Below are 26048 nucleotides of genomic sequence, written 5' to 3'. Positions count from 1 at the left end.
GTATGGACAGCGTTACAGTGTCCATTATCAGAAACGCAAAATGGCACAATAACCCAATATTATCTTCCCCTTCAATGATATTCAATCAACACTTGGTTTCAACTCAATTAGTATTTCAATAAATTACTATAAATGTTAGAGGAAATAGTAAAAGTTGCATTAATGTTCCTTTTTTTCAATCGAACCTCAAAATTTCTCGTGCCAAAAGATGTTTAGCCGCCATGTTGGATTTTGTTAACATGCTGTGAGGTTTGTGGAAAGATTCCGATTCAATCTAAATACGCACAGCTTATTTGAATAATCCATACTAAGAACCTTTACGTAGAAAAATGAAAATTTGTAATTTATTAGGAATCTTTTCAAATTATTTGTAATACGGATAAAAACGGGATTGCAGGTTTTTACGAAAGAATAAATAGGTTTCCTGATAAACTTTTAGTTAATTTACAAATGTGTAATGTGATTTTAACAGAATAACAATTAGAAGATATTCTTAATAAATTAGCAAAACTCTTTTTTTCTTCGTGTAAATAATTGTTTCTTGCATTGAGTTAGAACAATGTGTTACTTCAATAATGTGGGAGCATTTTCATTATACAACAGTATGTGGAGTAATAAATCTTTACCAATACTCTGTCATTATTTTTTCATAGGTATTAGTAATTTTAGCCGCAACCATCTAAATTAAGAATATTTTGGATAAAGTAGAATAATATATATCTTTACCAGCTCTATTCCCTTTTCCTATTATCTAATAACCTTGTAGTTGTATTAACAAAGGTGAAATGAATCGTTGCTCTTCCTACATGAACACTGAACAAAGCCGAGTTAGAAAAGTATCGTATAGTTTATACCGAGATCCTAAGCCAGATTGAGGTTGAGGATTACGTTCGGGTTTCGCAAAAATCTGTCCACTTTAACTTTGCTTGTACGGAGGATACAAATCTATGGTGTTTTGTAGGGACACATATCAATGCGGCTTTGTTGCCCATGTAGGTTAGTTGAGAATTGATAGAATTCGGATACACGTGAGTTATCGAATTAGACGAGCATTTTTTACATTTACTATTTGATCTTTGAAGATAAACGAAATTACAGGGTCGGACTAAAACATGCTTTCAAAGAAAAATTGGATCGCTTACTTGAATAATAATATGCAATTTTCTTTTTGACGATCTTCATCACTTAAAGAGAAAGGAACACACTTACGTGATCGTATCGCGCAAGAAAGTAACGCATGTTTGTATGACCCTATTTGAATTGTACAACGAGCGCAGTTGTTTCTTCTAGTGCTTTAGATATTTTTATTTGTTTATTCACTATAGCTATAGTTCAACCAAACATATACAATGCCATGACTTTAAGGGTGTAAAGTACAATGCTAAACGTAGCGGATGTGTGTTTAGATAATGCTGACGTACAACCCTTAATCCCTCAACAATCCAATTAAAGGGATGCGATCAAACACCGCTTGGCACTTATTTTACTTGCGGGTAGTTGCATAATTGAGAGCACTTTAGGCTGGTTACAATTCCCTCGTCCCACCCTAAAACCATTAAATAAAACAATGACTGGAGGGTAAGCGGATGTGGAAGGCTTGCTTATCCATTTACAATCAATGGAAATTGAAAGCCTACAGATGAAATATGTTATTCATGATTAGATTTATTGACGAGTGTGAATAATTTTCTTCTTGTCTACTTGTAGATCTAACTAAAACCAATAGCAATGTCATGAAATATACTGGACTAGTTAGAAGCTGATGCCATCGAAGTTGTACAAATAGGAATGACTTGATGTGTTTTTTTGGAAACCCCCTAGCGAATGATAAAAATTGCACATAATTTATTTCTACATTGACATTTTTTGTGAAAAAATATTTGTCCGTGTGTTTTTCGGTGTAAGAGAATATCTTAGCTTTCTTAGATACTTTAAATTAATGTACCTTTATAACTTATTCTTAAATATGGCAAAGCATTGTATAGTATAAAATTATATATAAACAAAAAAAATATAATTTATAACATTGTATATAAACAAAACTGTATTTCAGAAAGGACCACACAACATGGCCATTAAATAATTATAAGCAATAATTAGTCATCCGAAATACTAATACAAATTGAAAACATCTCACGAGTAAAAATAAATGCCGCCAACGGGAATTGAACCCGTGCCTTCTGATGTCCGGTCAGGTGCTCTGTATCCACTGAGCTATGTCGGCTTAGAAGATATCATATGTCTCGACGCCATCTAGTGAGAAATTTAGCACTAGCAAAGACTTTCCTACAAAAATAAAGTTGGTTGTTTACAGGTGAAAAAATATAGCGAGCAGTAATTGTTGACTGAGGTACTAGTACATGTTGAATCATTTGGCGTGTTGGAAATAAGCCGACATTGCTCAGTGGATACAGAGCATCTGATGGAAGTGACTTTGAAGGAGTGCACGTGTTCGTGGAGTGAGGTTTGTCTAGGTCTTACTGCGTGGCGAGTCGGATCTGGAGAGACTGGTTGACCTCTCCAGCCGGACTCTCTCGACCCATCGTCTTGCACCGCAGTAGGAGGGATGGATTAATCCACCACTCCTGGACACATCGCCCCCAGATTCCTACCGACCTAGAATAACCTTTTCCTTCCCAGAACTTCATCTCCTTCATTTCCATTAAAAGACGCTCCACAAAGCATTCCCAAAGATGACAAAAGCCTTGTGTGAATTTTTTTACTCAGGACCTCCTGTGTGTAACTAATATAAAAAAATTCGATGTTTACTTCAAGTTTTAGGAATTGATAATCCAAAAGCACTTCCAAACGTATTATCTGGCTGAGCTAATGGTTCATTCGATTTTCTGATTACGTCAATGTTCTACGATAAAATTTTAATAATATTTTTAAATAAAGTTCTTGAAAAACAGGTTCTGTTAACTTGTATTTAAATTTAACTAAAGCTAGATGGGTATATTATGTTGTTACCTAAAACATGAAACAAAATTCTGAATCCTCCATGCTGGTAACGTTTATTTAATGATGAATATGTAAGAGGATATTTAAAATACATAAACCCTATCCTCCTTTGTGTTTTTATTTCTTCAAACATTTCAAATGTGGAAATTCTAAATTCTTCGAAATTTGTGATTTATATTTGTAATATTTAACCAACATTTCTAGGCATATTTTATATGACATAAATACAAAAGCTATGAAAATTTTCCATTAAAACTGCTTTGACGGTCTCCGTGGTCGAGTGGTAAGGCTCTCGACTACCCAGTCCGAAAGTCGCGGATTTAAATTCCATTCCCTTTTAAGTAAATTTTAGTGCCATAGTATCATTTGTTGCAGACAGTTAGAAGCAATTCGGACTCTTCTTCGGTTTCATATAAAAAAAAGATACCTCGGTAATATAGTTTTACCTTTTACTAACATTTTTTTTATTTTGTAAAAAACGTCTAAAAATTGTATAACAAACTGTGGTCTACGGTTTTTGATATTTATGAAGAGTGTTAAAATTTTCTCATCTTGGAAATTTTTATTGCGACTTCTATTTCAGACGTTGTACAGGGAATTCCCAACATGCGACGAAATAGTGCTGTCATTCTCAAGGTTTCTACAATATTCTATGTTGCCTTTGTCGGGTTCCACGCTTTTAAACTTATACTTATTCACATGAGTATTCAATACGTATATGACCAATCGCCAACGGAGTTGGAAATGATATCTCTACTGCAAGGTATCTTTTCCATATGAACAAGGTTTCCTCCAGCAATTTATTTCTTTGAACATGTTTCTTTTGCTCCGTAGTTAGATGTCAGTTATATACTTTCGGATTGAAGAAACATTTTATACAAATTGATGTTTTGGTGGGTAGAATGAAAACCGGAAACTAACTTTCTGATTTTTTTAATGTGAGTTATGACTTAAAGCTTGAAAAATTGTTTATTGGCACCAAGGGTTTGGACACGAGTCAATAATTAGTTTGTTTTGGTTGTGGCATATTATTTTTCTTCCTGGGATCTTACCGATTTCTCCTACCAAAATTAATTTTCTCTGTTGTTGTTGTTGATTTATTTGCTTATTTCTGTTTATCTACACACAGTTATACACATTTTTTATTGGAAATTGGACTGTTGGTATTTGTATTTTTTTTATGTTAACCTCTGTCTGCTGTACACATTTTTTTAAAGAAATAAAAACATTCCCGGATACGAATAACATGAAAATATTTTAAGATCTCCTACTACCACCATCAAACATCATTAAATGAAAAAATAATAGGTAATGCATTTGTGTAATTTTGTACTTAATAATAATGATTGGATTATTTGCACCGCTGTTTTTGTGAAAAAATTACCTCAAAGGCTTACATCACATTTTGCGTCAGGTCACTGATCGATTCCCGAAGTTAAAAGTAGTTTAAAACCAAAAGCAAATCTCACATAAATATCAATCGAAATCGTAAATCCTTATTCAATAGGAAATTTACACAACATTCCAGAGCAGAGACCTCCGTCACCTTAGTCGAAGGGTAAGGTTTTCTACCAGCAATCCGAATTAGCAACCGGTCGCGGTTTCAAATCCCGGCGTGCGCAGTTAAATTGTATTGGATTAATGTGGATTATTTTAAAATTTAAGTATTTTAAATTTATTTATTTATTTATTTATTTCTATACATACATTACAGTGTCTACCAAATATTTACATTTGTATATAATACATAAATTTAGAACTTTTGTTAATATGGTGTTTTTTGCTGGGTGTGAGGTAGGTTTGAGTAGGTGACACTGTGGTAGATAATGTTATATGTTTCGTGAACACCTCACTGGGAGAACCTGTGCTGAGGTGTTTACGTGGTTTTGATTAAATGGTACATGTGTATTGGTTAAATTTCTTTATATAAATGTAAGTTGGGATTTTAAATTATTATTTTTTTAAATGGTTATTGTACATTGTTATTTGAAGAAAAAAGGAAAAAAATATTTATTTATATGCACATATATATATACACCCATGTATACATACATAAATACATATATATATATATATGCATGCATACACACATATAAGTAAACACATGCATACATACATACATACACATTCATCCATGATTATTTTTTTTTTTTTTTTTTTTTTTTATTTATTGAAACATATAAACAAGGTTACAATTTTTTTAACAATATAAACAAAAATATATCAATCACTCTCCTAATAAAGCAGCTGCTTGTGTTTAGGAGAGGACAACAAAAATATTTTTACATTTGTTTAAATTAAACAAAAAATATTAGTAATAAAACAAAAAATAACACAAAAAATAACAATAAAAGTAATAAAAATATAGGTTAGTTAATAAATGATTCAAAGAATTTAAAAGGCAAAAACATATTTCTAAACAATAAGTAAAGTTATGAGGTGGTACAAGAGTATTTTAATTTAATTTTTTTTTTATATTTTTCGTAGTTTTCTTCCGATCGTATATCAAGGGGTAATTTATTAAATAATTTTACACCCTTGAATATATAGTGATGTTGTGCTGTTGTGGTTCGTGCTAGTGGCACGGTTAGTCCTCCAACAGATATTATTCTTTTGCTAATATTCAATTGTGGTAAATTATTTTTACTAAAGAAATCTTTATGTATTTGTAGAAGTGCAATTTTGTCATAAATTTTTGTAAGTGGGGGAACCGGGAAATCTTGAAAAACATTTATAGTTGGGTAGTAATATGGCTTTTTTAAGATGATTTTTATTAGTATTTTTTGAATAGTTTCCAGTGGGAGTAGGGATGATTTATATGCACCCCCCCAAGCCACGATTCCATATTGTAGGACAGAGTGCGCCAATGCATAATAAATATCTTTTAGTATTTTTAATGATACAATATTTCTTAGTCTAAAAAATATATAGATTAGTTTTCTCATTCTGTCTACTGTGGAATTTATTTGACTTTTCCATTTAATGTTATTATCAATAATTATTCCAAGATATTTTATTTCTTTTTTACTACTAATGTTTATACAGTTTGAATTACAGGGTGCGAATTTAAGGAGGCAATTTCTTTCGTGAATTTTTATGTTTAGATTTACATTTGAGTTATTCCCTGTTAGGCTATAAGGTATAAAATGGGTTTTTTCGACATTCAGTGTCAATAAATTTTCGTCAAACCATAGTTTAACGATATTTATTGCATTATTAGCTGATACTACGACCTCATTCCATGAATTTCCTTCAATAGTTATAACTGTATCATCTGCGTAAGATATGATGTTTCCAATGATTGGGAGTTGAAAAAGTTCATTAACATATATTATAAAAAGTAAAGGTCCCAAAACAGTTCCTTGTGGAATTCCAAAATCTATATTTTCTATTTCACTTAATTCGTTGTTTACTTTAACCTGTTGAGTTCTTTGATAGAGATAACTTTTTAACCATGTTTTAGCTTTGCCAGTAATTCCTATATTATTTACTTTATTAATTAATTTTGAATGTGAGACACTATCAAAAGCTTTACTGAGGTCAATGAATATACTTAAGCATTTTTTGCCTCTATCTAATGTTTTGTAAATAATCTTAGTTAATTCTGCAATTGCGTCTTGTGTGCTAAGTTTATCTCTAAAACCGTATTGACTAGGGTTAATACTTTTTTGGTTATCTGTATAATCAGTAATTTGTTTTTTTATTACTTTTTCGTGTATTTTTGCAATGTTGGATAATAAGGATATTGGGCGGTAATTGTTTACTTCTTTTGGATCTCCGGATTTATATACTGGGATTATAATGGCTTTTTTGTAGTTAGACGGGAATATTCCGTATTTAGTACTTACATTAATTATATGCGTAATCGGTTTGGTTAGAAAATTGCAGTATTTTTTCAAGATTTCTGTAGTTATACCGTCGTATCCTGGCGCACTACCATTTTTAAGTGATTGTATTATGTTTTCAATATTTTTTTCTGAAGTCGGTTTAAAATTTGAAAGATTGCTATTTGTTATTTTATCTTCATGTATGTCATCAGGTTGATAATTTTGGTCAATTTTATATGCAAGTTTTTGACCGACGGTAGCGAAAAATTTGTTGAAAATATTTGCGCACATTTTTGGTTCACGGATAGCATTTATGTTAGTTCCATTATTGTTTATGACATTTATTGTAGACTTATTTTTATTATTTTTATTCATTATTTCATTTATAGTGTTCCATGTTTTTTTAGGGTTTTCTTTTGTGAGGATTATTTTCTCCCTGTAATATTTTTCTTTTGTGTCTTTGATAATTTTAATGAGTTTGTTCCGGAATATTTTGTATTCGTTTTTTACTTGGCTACTGGTAGGGTTTTTTTTGTGTCTATGAAAAGTTTTTCTTTTTTCCGGATAGATATGAGTAATCCCTGCGTAATCCATGGTTTGATTTGCCTTAATTTAGAACTTGGTTGATTATTTATAAAGGTTGTACAGTCTGCGATATGAGCATTTAAAGTTTCTTCAAAGAAGTTTGCGCACATGTCTGGGTTTTGGCAATTTAGTATTGAGGACCAAGATTCGTTACTTAATTTATTGTTTAATTTTACATTGTTCAATTTGGAAATTATGTTAATATTTTTTCTAGAGTCATATAATCCTAAGTTTTTATTGAAATCATAAATAAAAATATTTGTATGGTGATCTGTTATATCATTTTTCCATATAATAGATTTAATTTTTTCTGTGTGTTTAATATTGCTCCATATGTGGTCCAGGCATGATGGCGATTGGTTTGCAAATTCTCTTGTGAAATTATTTACACATGATATAAAGTTCATTTCATTCATAGCATTTATATAATCTAATTTATTTTTACAGTGGTTATTAGGACCAATATTAATATTTAAATCACCTATTACGATACAATTTAGATGGTTTTTGTTACATAGTATTTTTTTTAATTCTTCTATAAATAAAGGTACATCAGAACTGTGTGTTCGATATATTGCGATTATATTGAATGGCATATTATTTAAAACAAAATTTAATGACAAACAGTTTGCTTTGCATATGTGTATTTCGGTAATATTGATATCAGTAAATTTTTCTTTAGCGTATACTACAATTCCACTATTTTTATTAATCTGATAATTTGTATTGTAATTTTTGTAGTTTGGGATGATTGGTATATTTATGTTTGCATGTATGTGCGCCTCGGATAGTATTATGAAATCTGGCTGTGAACATAATGTATTTAGGGATACCAAAAGTTCATCCATGTTTTTATTTATACTTCTAATGTTTAGGTGCAAGATTGTTAGTCTATTTATTATATTGTCATAGATCTTATTGCATTCACTGGCTGCTTCACATACGTATTCTTCTATATTTAGATTTTTATCAATTTCGCTTAAGTTAAAATTTTCCATTGTATTTATTTAGGTGTGATAAAATATGTATATAAAATTCTACGAGTAAATGAATAAGTAATAATGCTCATAATTAGTGTATCACTATTCTTGCTCGATTTCAGTTCATATCTAAAATTGTAGGTTTTGATTTTTTCTATAAGATTTATTTTATGTTTAGATAATACTCGGAGACATAGTGAGTGTTTGTTTAATTGACAGCAATAATTAATTTGATTCGTTCTTCTTTTTATAATAATTACAATAAAAAAAAGCGTTTGTAAGAATATATCAATAGTACAAGTGAACATATAGTGTAGAGATTTATTGCATATGTTTGGTTTGGTGTTATAATGTTTTGTATAAAATGGATATCTTGTTTTTTGATCCAGGCTGTGATCAGTTTTTTGTGAATGTATGTGTATGTATTTCCCATTAGTAGTAGTTTCAGAGTGGTGGGCATACAATTAAAAAGTTTTGTAGCGTAATACTGGAAGTTTCTTTGTCCGTGTGTGGTGTATGTTATCGGTATGTTCAGGGTATTGTTTGTTGTCAACCTTGTTTTTATTGTTGTTTGAGGTGGCATTGGAATGTGTAGTTTCTGTTGGAGGAAATTTAGTAGTGCAGATTTGGCATAAAGTTGTCTTTTTGACATGACGTCTAATGTTTTGAAAATTTCGCTTGAATTTGTGTAGAATGGTACTTGCAAGATGATTTTAATTATTGCCTTTTGAATTTTTTGTATTGGGTCGATTGCAGTGTTTGTAGCGCTTCCCCAAGCCAGTATGCCATATGTAACAATCGATTGACAGAGGACGAAATATATAGATCTAAGTATTGAATGTGGGAAAATGTTTTTGATTGACTTTATTAGGTGCATGACTCTTTTTAGTTTATTAGTAATGAAAGTTATGTGCTCAGTCCAGCGTAAGTGTGAATCAATAATGACCCCTAGGTATTTTGTTAATAAAAAAATAAATTATATAAGGTATATTTACGGCACGTTCCGGGTCGAAGATACTCTCAGTATGACCCTAGTATAAGACCACAATTCTGAATTAAAAGTGGCTTGAAATCGCTTTGGCCGTGTTTCGTAACCAAATCTGAATTGTCAGTTATTTCCCCACTTTCTTCTTCCCCATCTCCTTTCTCTCGCCACTACCTTCAGCCTCTCAACATACCTCAATTGGAGATGCAATATTCTTACTGCCTCCAGATGGTTGGGAGCAGTTGAGACTCTTTTGCGGTATTCTTATTAAAAGAACAATGCTTTATTTTCCTAACCGATAAATCAAATATCTGAAACAGCATTTTTGTCGCTATTCCTATTATAGATACGAGGCTCTGTTTTATTTTTACATTAACCCCACAAGGGAGGCGCTGAAGAAAATAATTTCCCTTACGGCCTTTGTCACCAGCCCCTCTCGATCTGGCACGCCGCGCAGCTTAAGTCTAGGCGCATCCTGAACACACCTATCCCGATGAACCTGGGCACCCCTGTTAACTCACCAAATCTAGCTTACCACTTAGAACGACCTATGGTAGAGGTATTGGTTATCCAATAAATGTTTAACGGGGCGGCGGTACCATAACTGAAGAAAATGAACTCAAGTATGTTACCATAAAATATAATGAAGTTAATTTTTGTGGTTGCCAAAATGTAAATCGATTGCTATTTTCTAACTTATTTGGGATGCGTTTATGGGTACCGCTGCTCCAGTAACCATTTATTGGAAAACCAACACCTGTGCCATAAGCCACCCCAAGTGTTTCGCTAAGTTTAGTGAATTTGCAGGGATGCCCGGATTCATGGAGTAATGTTTCTCCAGGTATCGGCGGCGAATGCTCCTGCCCACCAACTGCTTGGCGTGCCGTAACGGGAGAGACCGATTGAGGGAGACCTTTTCACCTCTCTAACCGGCCTTTTGACATGTCGCGTTGCACATAAGTGGGAGAAGAAAATATTTACGACGTCCTACTCATCCATCATACCATTTTATTTTCCATAACTTCCTCTTCTTACTTTCATTAGAACAATGAGAGGATACCACCAGAATAATGATGATGTCCTACCTTTTGTCTTGGTGTCTTCAATATTCCCTCTCCCTGCAAGCACGAAAAAACTCCACGTCATATTGCATTTAACCTGTAATTCTAACCTAACAACCGAGTAAGTCAGTGGCGCTGCAGAAACGGTACTGAAGGATCTTCCCGTCTCCTGGTGACCAGGTTATAGGACGGGTAAGTAGTAAATTATTACAAACAATAGGCTATATGCCCGAACAATAAAACACCACACAGAATCCCCAAAGATGACGTTGGCTCTGAAATTATTTTCTTGTTTGGGTTTGTAATGTAAAAAAGTAGAACTTATTTCATAAGCTTTTTTATTATCTTAAGTAAATAAAACAGATTATCTCCAGACATGTTTGCTTTGGTTGCGGTATTTGCCTCAGTTATTTTTTCCCGAATCTGAAATGTGCGTGCGACAATATAATATAAATTCTTTATGAGCGTAATGCTTCATAAACTATCTTCCACGATGGGTGTTTTTATTTTTCTAGTCATATTTCTTCGTGTTTATACGCCGGCAAAATAACCGCACCAAAATTGAGAAAACGCTAGGGGTTATTTTGTAGGAAATAAACAGTTTTATTTGAAAAGGCTATTTGTTTAATGTGGATACAACTTGCTAATAAAGATATTTATAAAATTTCCAGTAAACTTCTTCTCTTTTTGACTTTTGGATCTTAAGATATTTTTCACACGAAATCTGATTCTAGTAGGTGACGTATCGAACGCTTGCTCAACCCGGGGGTCGAAATAACGTTGTCCCTCATTTAGTGAAATTGAATCACCAGTACTTAAGTATGTTATTCTGGCTCAGATCCGTGAAATTCGATTCAATTTGAAAGGCCGGTACTATGTAGGTAGTAGATAACCAACATCCCTACCATTGGCCACCCTAAGTTGTTCGCTAAGTTTGATGACTTCGCGAGGGTGCCTGTGTTCATGGGGTGAGTTTTGTCTAGACTTTGGCGGCTAATACGTCTGCCCACCTGCTGGCGGCCTGTGGCGGGCGGGATCGAGAGAGACTGGTTGAGGGAGGCCTTTTGACCTCTAGCAGGACTCTCTCGACCCATCACCTTGCAACGTAATTAGAGAGATAGATTCATACGTCTGTCACTCCTGAACCAACGGACCTTCAGATTCCTACTCACCACTGATACAATTTTTTTCCTAGTACTTTCTCTCCTTCTTTTCTTAAAAAAAAACCCTCTACGCTAAGATGACATTGACCCTGAGAGAAATTATTGTCCTCGGGGCCTTCTGCGTGGAAGAAATGCAAAAAATTCTTGACAAATAAGTTCAATTTTTGAAAATGTATAAGTAAAATAAATTTCTGTTAAAATATCATGTTATGGGTATGTACTTAATCGCTTGTCTGAATTCTCCAAACAAAGACTTTCTCTTTAGAAAATATTTAAATTTAGTAGGTTTTTTAATGGGTAACAAAGCCAGTGAAATATTCCTTCGTGAAATTATTCACGTTCAATGAACTCAAATTATCTTTGAAATTAATTGTCATTTCATATTGGAGCAGATATCAGGAACAATTCAGACAAGCGATAAAGTAGGTACCTTTCTAGAATAAGAACACTATTATTTTTTTTATTAAGGTTTATTTCAAATGTACATTTCTTTCAGACATGATTCGAGATTAGCACCATGCCATGTAACGCTATGTATTATGCCATGTTACGCTACCTTTTTCTCTAGGCAACCTTTCTGACAGCACTACAGTGTCCATCATCAGGGCATGACACATCTGAAATGCTGTCCGAAACGTTGCCTAAAGAAGGAGGTAGCGCAACACGCCAAAATACCACAAAAAATACTTATAATAATTTTTATATTTTTTTTACTTGCATTTTTATCAGATTTTGTTATTTTTAAAGTTAACTAACCGTGTTCATTTGAAATGTAAATCTATGATCATCTGTCTTACTTGGCAGCAAAATATAAGTAAACAATTCATTTAATTATTGAAGATGTCTGCTTCTTATGTTTTGCTTTAAATTTTTATTTAAAAATCGTGAATATTATCTTCAATAGGTATGTATGACATTTTGAGGTTTTACCTATTAAGTTATTAAAAAATACTTGTGTTGTTAAAATTTTAATACGTTTGGTAATAAAACATCAACTAAATTTATGTTAAAATCTATTTTAATTTTAAAATATTTATTTTCTTCTCATTCTTTTGTTTTCTTCTCTTTTTTGTCTTTAGTTGCAAAAAAAATGTTCATTTTGTCTGTCGTAAAACGGGAATTTCTCCTAGTTGGACAGATAAAACATTTTCCAAGTGTCTTTAATAACTTTTACTAAATAAAATAAATGAATTATATTATAAAAAAAACTTACCAGTTTTTCTTATGAAAGGCAATAATGTTTTATAACTACAGGCCGCCTCAGAACAGGAAACTCTAGCGAGGAGGACGGTGAAAAAAATTATACTTTTATTATAGTTTATACCTACATCATATACAAACTTTGCAATTGCAACTAATAAAAAATAGTAAAAAAACTACTTCCAGCTTCACAAATCTTTCAACTATAACATCCAGTTAAGCCAGAAGAAAGACCAAAAAACACTTTCTTTCTAAGTAAACTACTTTCATACCAATTACAGTAATTTATTTAATTCGCCATTTCACGCATAACGCTCAAATGTGTCTAAATGGGAGTTTAAATCAAGCGCTCGTAAAATATTTAATTTTTGTATCATTTTTACGCTAGGTTTATAGCTTCTACTCCACGTATATTTCCTGAATAATATACAAAACACAGAAAGATATACAATGTGCTAGGTAAGTAATTGGATGTACAGCCATTAAAATGTAGACATAAGATTAAACAGAGGAGCCTCCCGCTCCTAAAATGACAACGTTTTATCGGAAGTTATGCGAACCCAGGTTACGCGTTTATTGTTGTTTCGATAGTCAATGTATTTATTTCAAATCTCCGTAGCTCGTAATACAAGTTACGACCCTGACTAATTTCATTCACCAAGAAATACTTAAAAAATGCTGTGCAAATTTCATAAACTCAGAGCAAACACTACATACAAAATACAAAACGTACGCTCTTTATCACAATAATGTTCCAGCTCTTTCTTACACTAAATAATATTAGGTAATTGAAAATGAGAAAAACAGTGTACGTATCTACGTCTTCTTTTCCCACGGGAAAAATGAAATTATTTACATACATCTCCCACCGCACGTAAGAAATGAATTGGGCTGCCATGGGAATTATAATAAATAAATAATAACATATGAATAAATGGTCGTCTTTACATTATCTATGTAGCCAATCCAGTATCGTGTATGTCCTTGCTATTATAACCCTCATAAAGGAAGGCGTTCGGAAATAAGGGCTGATTTAACGTAAAAATGATATAAAATTTTCAAAATTTAGTATAGCTTGTTCGCTTTAGAGCGCTATACAACTTCCACCGAACAAGGCAGATAGAAGTGTTTTGTGGACGTAGCTGGCTACTCGAACGTGGCTCATTTTTTCACAATGCAAGCGAAATTATTGATCTTTCTTAAATTTAATTTTTTTTTTTTTTTTTCTTGAAGATACGATCAATGTCATTAGCCTGTCTGGTTTCAGATATTGATTTTTTTTCAAATCGGTACTGTATTTAAGAAATTTTCTTTTATTAAATTATAATAACAATAATACTTGGATGATTTGTTGAGCACCGTTTTGTCTTAATTGACTGAGCTTAACTAAGCCTTTTTTTAACTCGTCCGTTTGGCATTTCATCTGTCTGTCAATTTGTTTGTATCAAAGTTCCGTTTTCGGTTTCTAAAATTTTTTGCATTCACTTTAATATTCAAGAAAACCTTATTTTAACTAGATGGCTAAATTCAAAATTAATAAATATTATTCACATAATATACATTACTCTACACAGGCTAGATCCATCCCTTTTTCTCCATCCCACCTTTCCATTTTTATAGGCTAATGTAACTTTTTTTTCTTTTATATTCACTAAATTAAGATACATCAGTGAAAACCTTTTATTGGTTGAGTAATTATACGTATTTTACCATACACCGTGGTTTTCGATATAAAGGTTTTTTTAAATATTATGTAGCAGGCAGGTTATAATAAGAAATATGTTTTGGATAATTTGTTAATAAAATTAATATTTAGTTTATCCATGTAGGGTCGGTTTCGTGAAAAATCACCTCAAAGACGCTGTACAAACATGTTTATTTTAAATAAAATTTACTGGTTTACAACTAAGCTTCATAATAATAACTAGTGACTTACATCTAAGACTAACGGCTGAAGCTTATAAGTACTGATTCAAAACTAGAGGTTTACATCTATAACTTATATCTAGTGGCTTTCGACTAAGGCTTTTAACGACTGACTTAAAACTAGTGACTTACTGACATAAATATTTACAACAGAAGTTAGAGACTTACAACTTTCATACTTACATTAAAAAATATTGTTTTTAGGTCTTGCCCGTATTTTCAGTGAAAACCGATAAGTTATTAGAAATAAAATATATATTTTTAAACTTTTAATCTGAATATATATATGTAAAAACATATAACTTATACATTAATTATTGCTGTGATTCAAATCAGTTTGATAATTTTTTAAAGTTTGTGAATTTGATGACAAAAATCATCTCAATGGTGCTAAATGGCGTAGACATCAGGTAGCTATAGAAAATATATCATGTCAAAAACTGATCTAATCTCAAAGCTATCCATATTGCTTAGTCATTATTATTTCTTTATTGGTGTAGTATTTTTTCTTTTCAAATCGGTCCGATCACACTTATAGGGATTTTCCAATCAGTGTTCCAGGGGTACAGGAGTTATAGGAAGTAAACACAAATCATAAAAATGAACAAATACGTCACGTGGACGCAGGCCCGAGCCAATAAAGTTTTTTTTATTTATTTATTGAAGCCCATAAATTTTCAAAATTAACTACCTACGGGTGCTTTACGGAGACTTTCACGGCAGAGAAATAGACAAGATGCTTTTCACATACATTGTTAACGTTTTGTTTCTCGACGAAGAAAGCAACTGAATGGTATATTATTTAAAGATAAATACTTTTTACTTCTTCGCAATGAAATGGTGCCCTGCCGACGCAAAAATTATTTTGAAAGGGGGAAAGATATTTTTTCGCAGATAAATGTTTTGTTTTCGGCCCAAGAGATTGGTTTCCCTTTAATAAATGACTCGTCGACTTGCAAAACCCGCTTTGGAAATATCTGCTGGTCCTGATACATTCATAAAAAGGACTAAAAATTCAATTAAATACTTAATTAAAAATAATTTAACTATCAATAATTTTCGCTAAATATCAAAAGAATAATGTATTATTATGTTGAAATTTGGCATAAAAAGTATATTCAAAGTCAAATATGATTTAAGATTTTCACGGCCAAAAGTATTTTTGTTATTTGTTTTTGGGGTGTTATGCCGTGTTGCGCTAACTCCTTCTTTAGCCAATGTGTTATTAATAACACATCTGCCCTGATGATGGACACTAAAATGCTGTCCGAAACGTTGGCTAAAGAAGGAGTTAGCGCAACACGGCATAACACCCCAAAAATATTAACAAAAATATATTCAAAGTGTTGTAAATTTGTTTGTTCCGTTCCGTTTCCGGATCAAGATGGTGGCTTTATTGAATACTACCTTTATATCTCAATAAAGTTTGCATGCTCGTGGTTCCAAATGTAAAATAAAATAAAATTGTATTTCATCTCGATGTCACTAATTAGTATGAATAGTTGTAGTGGGAATAGTTTTAATGGGAATAGTTTTAGTGTGAATTAGTTTTAAAATGTATTTTTATTCAATATCGTCCAAATACCAAAAATACATTAATCATGAAATCAATTTGGATGAGTTTAATGAAAAAGCTCGTGATATGGAACAAAATAAATAGTTCCTTTATAAATATGTTCGCATTGTTTAAATTGCCATTCACACAAAATATTTTCTTTTATGACTGAGAGTAATGTTAAATGTTGTATGTAACAAGTCAAAATAAAACGTCAAACTGTTCAAAATTCAAAACGCAATAAGCAAAATGTTTATTGAGTCGGAAAAAGAAAAACGAGGCCAGAGTTTTTTTTCCTTGTTTCCAGGGAGTGATTTATATTTTTATTTCAAAGAATGAAATAAAACATGATATTTATTTTTAATTCGAAAGTTCAAACGCATGTCACCTTTGTATCGATGTGACCTAAATTTCAAAATTTTAATAAAAAACGTTTTGTTTTTTTTACAGTCCGCTTTATATTCAGCAAATCCCCACTACCCTAAAATTGGAATACGGTGTAAGGTTTTAAACTATGGAGATAGTAATGAGGAAGGAAAGATGATGAGTGAGAAATACTTAGTTATTTATACATGGTCTCTATGTTGTACAACACCCTCCGTGGTCGAGGTGTAAGGCCCTCGACTATCAATTCGTAGGTGGCGATATTAAATCCCAGCGTAGTCATCTAAATTATAATTGATTAATTCGAGATATTTCATGACTTATTCATTAAAAAAACATTGTATATTCTGAAATAATCTATAAATATTATTTAATTATTGAAGACAATATTAGAGATTCTTTAACGAAAATCAGAAAATAATACAGTCGGATCTAGGACTTGAACCCATTACACTCGCATTCCAGGGGCGCAGTTCTACCTACAGAGCTAATGAGTCCCTATATCTTTCGATCATATTTAACTGTATCATACTACGAATAAGAACTCTTAATGTTATCTTAATTTTCTCATCGCTCATTTATATTGGCTGCTATCATTGTATGTATGATCGCAAGATTCAACTCGAAATAAATGCAATCTAGATAGTTTTTTGGATAAATATATCCCGTTTTAATTCAAATGAGCGACATCTATTAACTTTTCTTCAAGTCTAGGATGAATATATAACAGGCGCAGTTACTATCAAGTGCAGAAATATTTGCATAGTGACACAAATAAACAGGCTACATACTAATGCAATACAGAACCTCACTTACCAGACCGTTGTGTCGTAACGCGTCCCTAATCCTAATCTGATGAATTAACCGATCACATCGGTTAATATCCGGCTAATGGGCGGTGAACTAATACATAGTGCGCCATGCGAAGTGGATTTGTGTGTTGTACGTCGGGGCGCAGCGATAACACTTCCTTTATTTTTAATGTTACCATCCTAGTACAAGTTGTTTGACGGTTCGTCCTCTCTGCCTACCCCAGCAGAGAAATGGCGTGATGGTTAACATGAACACAAAATTGTATAAATGTGATAATTTAAACAAATAAAAAAATAATAAATTAAAATTTTCTCTAAAACTACTTCAATAGGCGTTGTTTCCGTGAATTTGTTAAATTGGTAACTCCATCACAAAATTTGCAAATCTGTCAACATTATTTAATATTATTTTGTTTTGTATTTCCAGAGAATGGGCACAGTACACGGGGAGGAACTACCTTATCTGTTCGGAGCGCCGCTAGTGGAGGGATTCAGTCACTTCCCCAAGAACTACACCAAGTCGGAAGTTGCTCTCTCCGAAGCCTTCATTCTGTACATCGCCAACTTCGCCAGGACTGGGTGAGTTTTATTACCACACTCCTTTCAGTGTAGTGTCTACCGGAACTATTAGAACAAATGTAATGTTCTTGTTTTTTGTTCTTTATTTGAAGACTGAAGTCTTCAAGTTTACGAAGGTTTCGTTCAAAATCAGTTGTAAACAGTAATTTTTTTTATCATTGAACATCAGATTTGAAAAATTTAATAATTTGGCTTTAAGGGGTGAAAAAATGATGTGGTGGTGGTTTTTTTTAAATCACGCCTAAAAGGTCACCTTCCTCTTGTTTTGAAGGTCAAAAGTGCAATTTTTTGTTGTTTTTGAATAGTATTTTTTACATTTTTTTCTCGATACTTATAATTCGCTAACTATTTAAACTGTCCGAGTTCGGTCATTCAATGGCGCTCTTAAAATTAAGATTATCACGACCAAAAATATGGTAGTGATTTGTTTTTTGGTAATTATGCCATGTTGCGCTATCCCCTTCTCAAGCCGACGCCTCGGATAGCATTACAGAGTCCATCTGCCCTGATGATGAAATCTGCTGTCCGAAACGTTGGCTAAAGATGGAAGTTGTGCAACACGGAATTATACCTCAAAAATAAATCACTATAATTACAAAAAAAGTTACAAGTACAGAAATAGTTAGATATTGTTAGGTGGGGGTAGTGGGAGACATTTGGGAGTAGTCAAAATAAGAACAAACTTAGCAAGGATGATTTAGTGATGAATTTATTTTTATTTTTTATTATATATTTTTATGACAATTAAAAGTAAATCAATTAAGTCTTCGCGTCAAATACTTTCTACTTCTATTGAAAATGGAAACACGGTGAAAAATCATATAAAAGTATACACGGAAAAAAATATCCTGTTAAAAAAATGATAGCATGCCAATTTCTTGATAAAATATAAGTCATTCAGAATATATCGAGAAATGTTATTTTCCTAATAAATATCTAAGCCTAAGCCTGTATCAAGGTTAACAATTTACATTTGAGTGAAGCAATCATATAGTAATAACAAACATAAAGTAATACTACATACAAACACAAAATATTTCAAAAAGAAAGAAAAAAATATAAATGATGAGTTACCAGATGGAAAATTTGACAGTCTATTGTAACATACTGTCAAATTGGAGTTTACTTATAATATGTGATTAGATTATACTATCACAATTTATTTTATTAGACTTTTTACAAACTGAGAATTATTAAAACTTAATTAAATTAGAATTCAAATTTTGCAAACTTAAAAGGAGTACGATTTCCAAGTACAATTTAATTTTCTGAAAAATAAGAAAATCAAATACTTTCTATGTATATAAATAGACAAAAAAAATATGTGCGATGACACAAATTGTATTTCACTTTTAAAAAAGTTCAGTTGGCTACAGCGAAAATTTCTTGGAATTTTTGTTTCGAACGTTTTTAATATTTGATAAGTGTTCTTCTCGTCGTATTAAATTAATGTTGGCTTAAGTAGGTACTACAACGTCATGATTTATGCAAGATAATTTTAGGAACACGACTTAATTTTTTTAATAAAATATATTAAAAAGGACATTAATTTCGTTTTCAATTCAATGAATAAGAATGAAATCGCGGAGAATCTGAATAATTTCAAGCGGAAATAAATGTAAATTATTTAGGCATTAATAATTTTTTACTTCAGAAAGCATCCAAAACAGAAGTTTCTAGACGAAAAGCAATGATATTAAGCACTGCAGATGCGCCATATAGACATATTTTTAATAATAAATAATATATAATGTATACCCATGTATAATATTAATTTTTCCTATTTTAATACCTATTTTTCCTAAAGTTTTGAAGTGTACAAATCGTTTAATTATTTGCTTCTGTAAATTTAATATCAACCAGCAAAGTGAAATTGAGACCTTTAAAATTCCGATCGATAGGCTTATCTGATATGTGTGCAATACTGTATTTTTTCGTGTTGTTATTGTAGGTATTTGTAAGTTTATGAGTTGCAGAAGTTCACAACAGTCGAATTTAGAATTTTGAAAAAAAAGTTAAGTCGTTAGTATTTCATAAGAAATGATATTGTAAGTCTTCTAGTGGGATATTTAATTTAAAATTTATAAAACGTAATTTTTTTTGTATTCGCTCAATGTTATTAATGTGAATTTTGTAAGAGGGAGACCGAACTACTGAGTTGTATTCAATTATGCTTCTAACTAAAGATATGTGTAACAATTTTTTGTATTTCTTTGGCATTCACTATGTAACAATTTCTAGACATTTTTTTTTTTTAATGAGTTTTTATTATTCACAATGTACATTTGTTGCGTATAAATTTTTTATAAAATTAGCGACCGGTTTCGACACGTCCGTGTCATTAACTAGCTATTTTAAAAACGTTTTTAAAATAGCTAGTTAATGACACGGACGTGTCGAAACCGGTCGCTAATGTTATAAAAAATTTATACGTAACAAATGTACATTGTGAATAATAAAAACTTATTAAAAACAAAAAATATGTATAACAGTTTAATGGCTTGTATGGAGTTATAGTTTTTAGTTGTTCTTAATACGAAGCCTAGTGTTTTCATGCCTTTGTTTACAATTTAGTAGATATGATTGGCGAAACTTAGTTTTTCATCCAAAATAATTCCGAGATCTCTCATTTCCGTGACTCTTTCTAAAGCTGTATTGTTAATGGAGTATTCAAATAAAATAGGATTTTTATTTCTGCAGAAAGTCAGGGTTTTGCATTTGTCTACATTTAAAAACAGATTATTTTGTACGCACCCATCTTTAAACTTATTAATATTTGACTGTAATATTTGGCAGTGATTTTATTTTTTTTAAATTTTTATTTTGTAATTTTATTTTCATTTATTTTTTTATTTAATATTTGAAAAATATATTTTTTTACATAGATAAGTATACAGGATATAAACAAGATATAAAACAATAGAAATTAAAGTAGCCTTTCCTCACCATAAAGAGACAGTGCTCTTGTGTTTGGTGAGGGAATTCTAGTTCAATTATAAACATGTTAGTGTTAAGGTAAATAAATTATTAAGAAACAACACAAGATTTAAACAATATTACTTCTAAATGTAAGTAGTGAAAGTATTTTGGATTTACATCAGTTATTTTTTTATATAGCTTGATGTCATCAGCAAAGAGCAATACCTCGACATCGTCGAAACGATTTGTTATATCGTAAATGAAAATGAGAAACAAATCAGGCCAAAATACCTTGCCTACCTTGCGGTAGGCCACTGGTCGCACAAAACTGTTTTTATAATAATGGGAACAGTTTGGGATAATTGTAAATGGAAGTGGCGCCCTCTGTTATTTTCAAAAAGAAATCTGTCTAGAAGTAAGGCTCTCGACTAGCAAGCCAGAGGACGTGGTTTCAAATCCCGGCGTGCGTAAGTAAATTTTACTAGATTCATTTGTGTTTTTTCACAATTAACACATTTAAAATAGTATATTTTTTATATTTGCGGCATGTTCTAGAGTGGAAGATTCTCTCAGTGTCACCCCTGGTGTAAGAACACCATTCAGAATTGAAACGTTACTTGAAATGGCTTTGATCGTGTTTGGTGACCAGATCTGAATAGCAATGATTTCCCCACCTTCTTCTTCCTTATCTCCTTCTCCTTCCCATTACCTTCAACCTCACAACACATCCTAATTAGGGATGCCATAGTCATACTGTTTTCAGATGGTTAGGAGAGTCCCAAACTCTTGTGCGGTTCCACATAAAAATAAAAATAATTTTTAAAAAAATACAAAATCTAAAATTGCCACTTTAAGCATTGAAAATAACCGGTAAAATTCTAATATGAGGTTCGAAAAAGGGCCGACCCTGAACCAAATGGCGCCTGGCGCTAGTGTAATTTTCGCGACCCTTGTCAAAACCAGTGGACACCTAGATAGGTGATCACTGTAATCAATAATTTTGTGCAGTTTCATTTGTATGAAAAACAATCTCAAGGGCAATGAGTTAGGACTGTTAGGTGTTAGGTATTCTCAGCGCCTTGGTCCCTTGGCGATTCGGCGCCAGGAGTGAATTGCTCCCATGGGCCGGCCCTGGTTCAAAATATGACAGTTCTACGAGTATGGAAGCATTCTAGAGACTACATTTATTTTATCCCTGTAGTATTTCACAGCTGATGGGTAAAATTAGAACCATTTACGAAACATTAGCGATTGTTTATAAGTTGTGTAAAATTTAAAGCAAGTCCCTATGTTTACAGCTTATATATCAAATAAGAAAAGGTGCTTGATGGGGACTTTGAACGAACCTAACCTAACCTAACATTACTATTCTGTTGCAGATTGTTTCATGTTTTTTAAATATTTTTAACGAACCATAAGTCACTATTTTTCACAGTGTTGAAGTTATCAAAAATATTTATCACATTTATGGAAAACAAAACATAAGTCTTTGGTCTCAAAATCGAGCATCACAGAACTATATCTAGTTCATTTTATACCATTGACTACCAGGAAAGTATTATTAAGAGCTCTGTTCTTCAAACACTTTCAACTCGTAATGTAGTAGGAGGACCAAAGGGTGTTACAAAAATTCGAGTTTCTTCTGGAATTTAACTTAAAAGGTCTTTCAACATCTTCCTAAGGTAAAGAATGAGTGTGAACCTTTTCCATTTCACATTCCCGGCATGCTTTCAGTACTCTTTCAGGAATCCTTCAGGACTGCCCGCTATGAAATATCTATCCTGTGTCCATCACAGGCAGGGTGTGAGAATACTGTACATATAAATAATATAAATTATATAAGTTCTTACGAACTAAAAAATTTCGTGTTAGTGACGCTTAAAGTTACTAACATCTGTTTTTTTTTAAATATTAAATTATGGAAGTCAAATGTCGAACCGTAAACATGTAAGTAAAATATATGTTTTATTTTAGTAACTAATTGATAGTAAAGACCTGTGAAATATCACACGGTAATCTTATTTTTGACAAAATCAGTCCTATATTTGGAAACGCCAATTAAAATAATTTTCCGTTGAAATGATGCAATGGGTAAATACCTACATTATAGCTTAAAAATGATACTTGAATTTGAAGCAAATTTGAATTCATTGAACCAGTCACGCAGGACTAACATATCACGGACAGACATCTGAAATTAGTATTTTCGATTAACTTCAAGGAAGCGCATATTTTAAACTAATTTTTATACTATTTTACTAGTTCACTAGATAATATTTCATAAAATAAGCATCTTGTTAATAAAAATAAAATATTGGTTAAAAGTATGTAATAATAAATGAATTATTCCAGAATGTAGGTATCTTAGTTCAATCTCTCACATCCCGTACCATAATATAAATTCATAAACACCTATAAATATGTAAGTGCAAAAAATATGGAGACATTAATTCCAAAAATATCAACATTCATAGAAACTTGACATTAATTATTTCCTTTATATTATGATAATTGATAACAAAAAAGATAAATTACATATAAGTATCAATTCATTGACCATTCATAATTATTATTATACATTTTATCTGCCTTAGATCACCTTAAGTGGTTTACTTAGTTTGGTGACTTAGCAGGGCTGCCCGGGTTCACCGGGTGAGGTAAATTCAGATCTTGGCGGCAGATGCGCGAGTCTACCTTCTGCGTGGTGGGGCAAGATCGAAAGAGGCCGATTTTGAAAAACCCTTTGGCCTATACAGCTGGTCTCTTTCGATTCATCGTCTTGCACTGCAGCGGAACGGACGGAATAATACGTCTATTCTCCTGGACACACTGACCCTTAGATACCTACCCACCTATCATACCTTTTTCATTCCCAGAACTTCCTGTCCTTTCTTTCCTTAAAAATACCTTCCACACAGCATCCCCAAAGATGACATAGACCCTCAAGTAAAATATTTTACTCAGGACCTCATGTGCGGGCTTAATATAAAAAATAAAATAAAAACGCCATTCAAAATTACGACTCATGTGTATAAGTCTTTTGAAAAAGGAATTTTATTTATTTAGAAAAGAAATGCGCAACATTTTAATTAGCACATTAGTATGGGAAAACATTTCTGCCAAAAAGGAATGGCAATGAGCTAAAAAGCCATTATTTTTTCTTTAACATCCTTTGTTTTCTTGCTTTTCGGATAATTCCTATTATTTCCGTTGAGAGTACTTAGAATATTCCAGGGGCATCCTCACATTTCTCTCATGTATAGTATAATAATGACTTGTACACACTCACATAAAAAGAAAACGGTAGCTAAAGTATTGTATCTTTATTCAAAACATACGCAATGTTGTATCTATCTGATAACATTTTATGAATAACTGAAAACATGTGAAATATTATATTCTTAATTGCTAAAATACATTATTATGGACAATATATGTACCGGACGTATTACGTAATTATACTTTTGGCGTGTTAATAACGCATGGTGTACCTATTCATTTCAATTAGTTTTAATTGCAATACCGCAAAAAACTTGAAGGTTATAGGTGAAGCTAATTTTCCTTTTCGGAAAAAATCCTATTGCTCAAAAATATGTAACAATTATTGTTGAACTAATTTATATTGTCTCTCTTTGTGTCTCTTTATATACGATATTTAGGAGGCAGGTACAGATACCGCCGCCCCGGGATATTAATTGGATAACTAACACCTCTGCTATAGGTCACCCCAAATGATTCACTACGTTTGTTGACTTAGCGCGGATGCTCAGGATCATGGGGTAAGGATTGTTTAGATCTTTGCACTGGATGCGTCTGGGCCGGATTTGGAGAGACTGGTTTTACTGGGAAATCTTTTTACTCTCCAGCAGGACTCTCTCGATCCATCGCTTTGCACCGCATTCAATTGTTCGTCTTTCCTAGACAAACTCAAGCCTAATTTTTACCCACCCCTTATGCCTTTTTTCCAGATCTTCCTCACCTTAAAAAAACCGTACACACAGCTTCCCCAAAGTTGGCATATTATTTTTGAAGAGGGATACTATTTTTCTAAAGGTCTCTTTGGTTTCCACATTACTTCCGTAATGTAAAAAAATAATTGTACATATTTTTATTTGAGCAAATTTGGGTGGTATTATTGATTACTTAAATTGAAGCAGTTCATCTGTTTTCGTATTATTATTTGAAGGTATGATGTATGATATTAATTAATTAATATCCACCACTCTTGTGGGGTAAAATATGTTGATGTTCGACATGGAATAATGTAATCCTTTGCAAAGAAAATAATATTTAACTACTAATACCTACCATTTCACAGGTGACCAGATAAATCATCGCAATGATAATTCATCACATCTTTAAACAATTATATAAAGTCATGGAAAGTGATGAAACAAAAAAATTATTAACTGGGTTAAGTAGGTTAGGTTAGGTAAGGTTAGGTTAAAAAATATATATTCATCGTTTCTAATGACTTTATATCACTTTTTAAAAGTGTGTTGAACTGTCAATGTGTTGAGTTATCACTGAATCCCTTTCACAAGCCAATCCAAGTGCCGATGTATCCAATAAATTATTCCTAATAGTGAAAAGTTTTTTCATCCACGCCTATGTGTTCGCATTTTTTAAAGCAAGGCTCCCGGCCAACAGAATTGTCGTTCACGGTCCAGGAGAGCCAACTTTTCCATTAAAAAGTTTTTTTTAATCCAAGGGTCTCGAAACATTTGCAAGGGTTGAGATCCATTTCGATAAAAACCCTTTTCCATTCGCCGTAATTGTAATGACCTTTATCAATAAAACGGAAAAAATACATTCAGAGTATTTTTTAAAAGACACTTAAAATGTAGATTTGAAAAAAAAAAATTGTAAAAAATTGAACTGAGAATGTTTTGAGTGTATGGTTTATGAATGTTGATTTTTGTGGCCAGATCTACACAAACGACACTTGTGGCAAATCGACAAAAACTGTAATATGTTGTGTATTTATTTGGTTCATGTAACCAAATGAAAAGAGATTTCGTGAATCTGGAAATTATTGTGATTTATTCATCTAATAAATCATGTTTGTGTGTCAATAATCTACGGATTCGCTCTGTGGAACCATTACATCA

General features: G+C 32.0%; 1 protein-coding gene across 1 annotated transcript in view; it reads left to right on the top strand.

Moving 5' to 3' along the window:
- The window catches only part of LOC149411363 (neuroligin-4, Y-linked-like), an 887216-nt gene that overhangs the window by 787974 nt on the left and 73194 nt on the right, over window positions 1-26048 (top strand). The window contains exon 8 of the mRNA XM_089647299.1: window positions 17867-18018. Within this exon, the coding sequence (XP_089503425.1) occupies window positions 17867-18018 (152 nt within the window). The remainder of the gene's footprint in view (window positions 1-17866; window positions 18019-26048) is intronic.

This window comes from Hesperophylax consimilis, chromosome 26 (assembly GCF_061612785.1).
Source record: "Hesperophylax consimilis isolate HC1 chromosome 26, BYU_Hcon_1.0, whole genome shotgun sequence".
Taxonomy (NCBI): Eukaryota; Metazoa; Arthropoda; class Insecta; order Trichoptera; family Limnephilidae; genus Hesperophylax; species Hesperophylax consimilis.
Note: the sequence above shows the minus strand (reverse complement) of the source record. Positions and strands in the feature narration are given on the sequence as shown.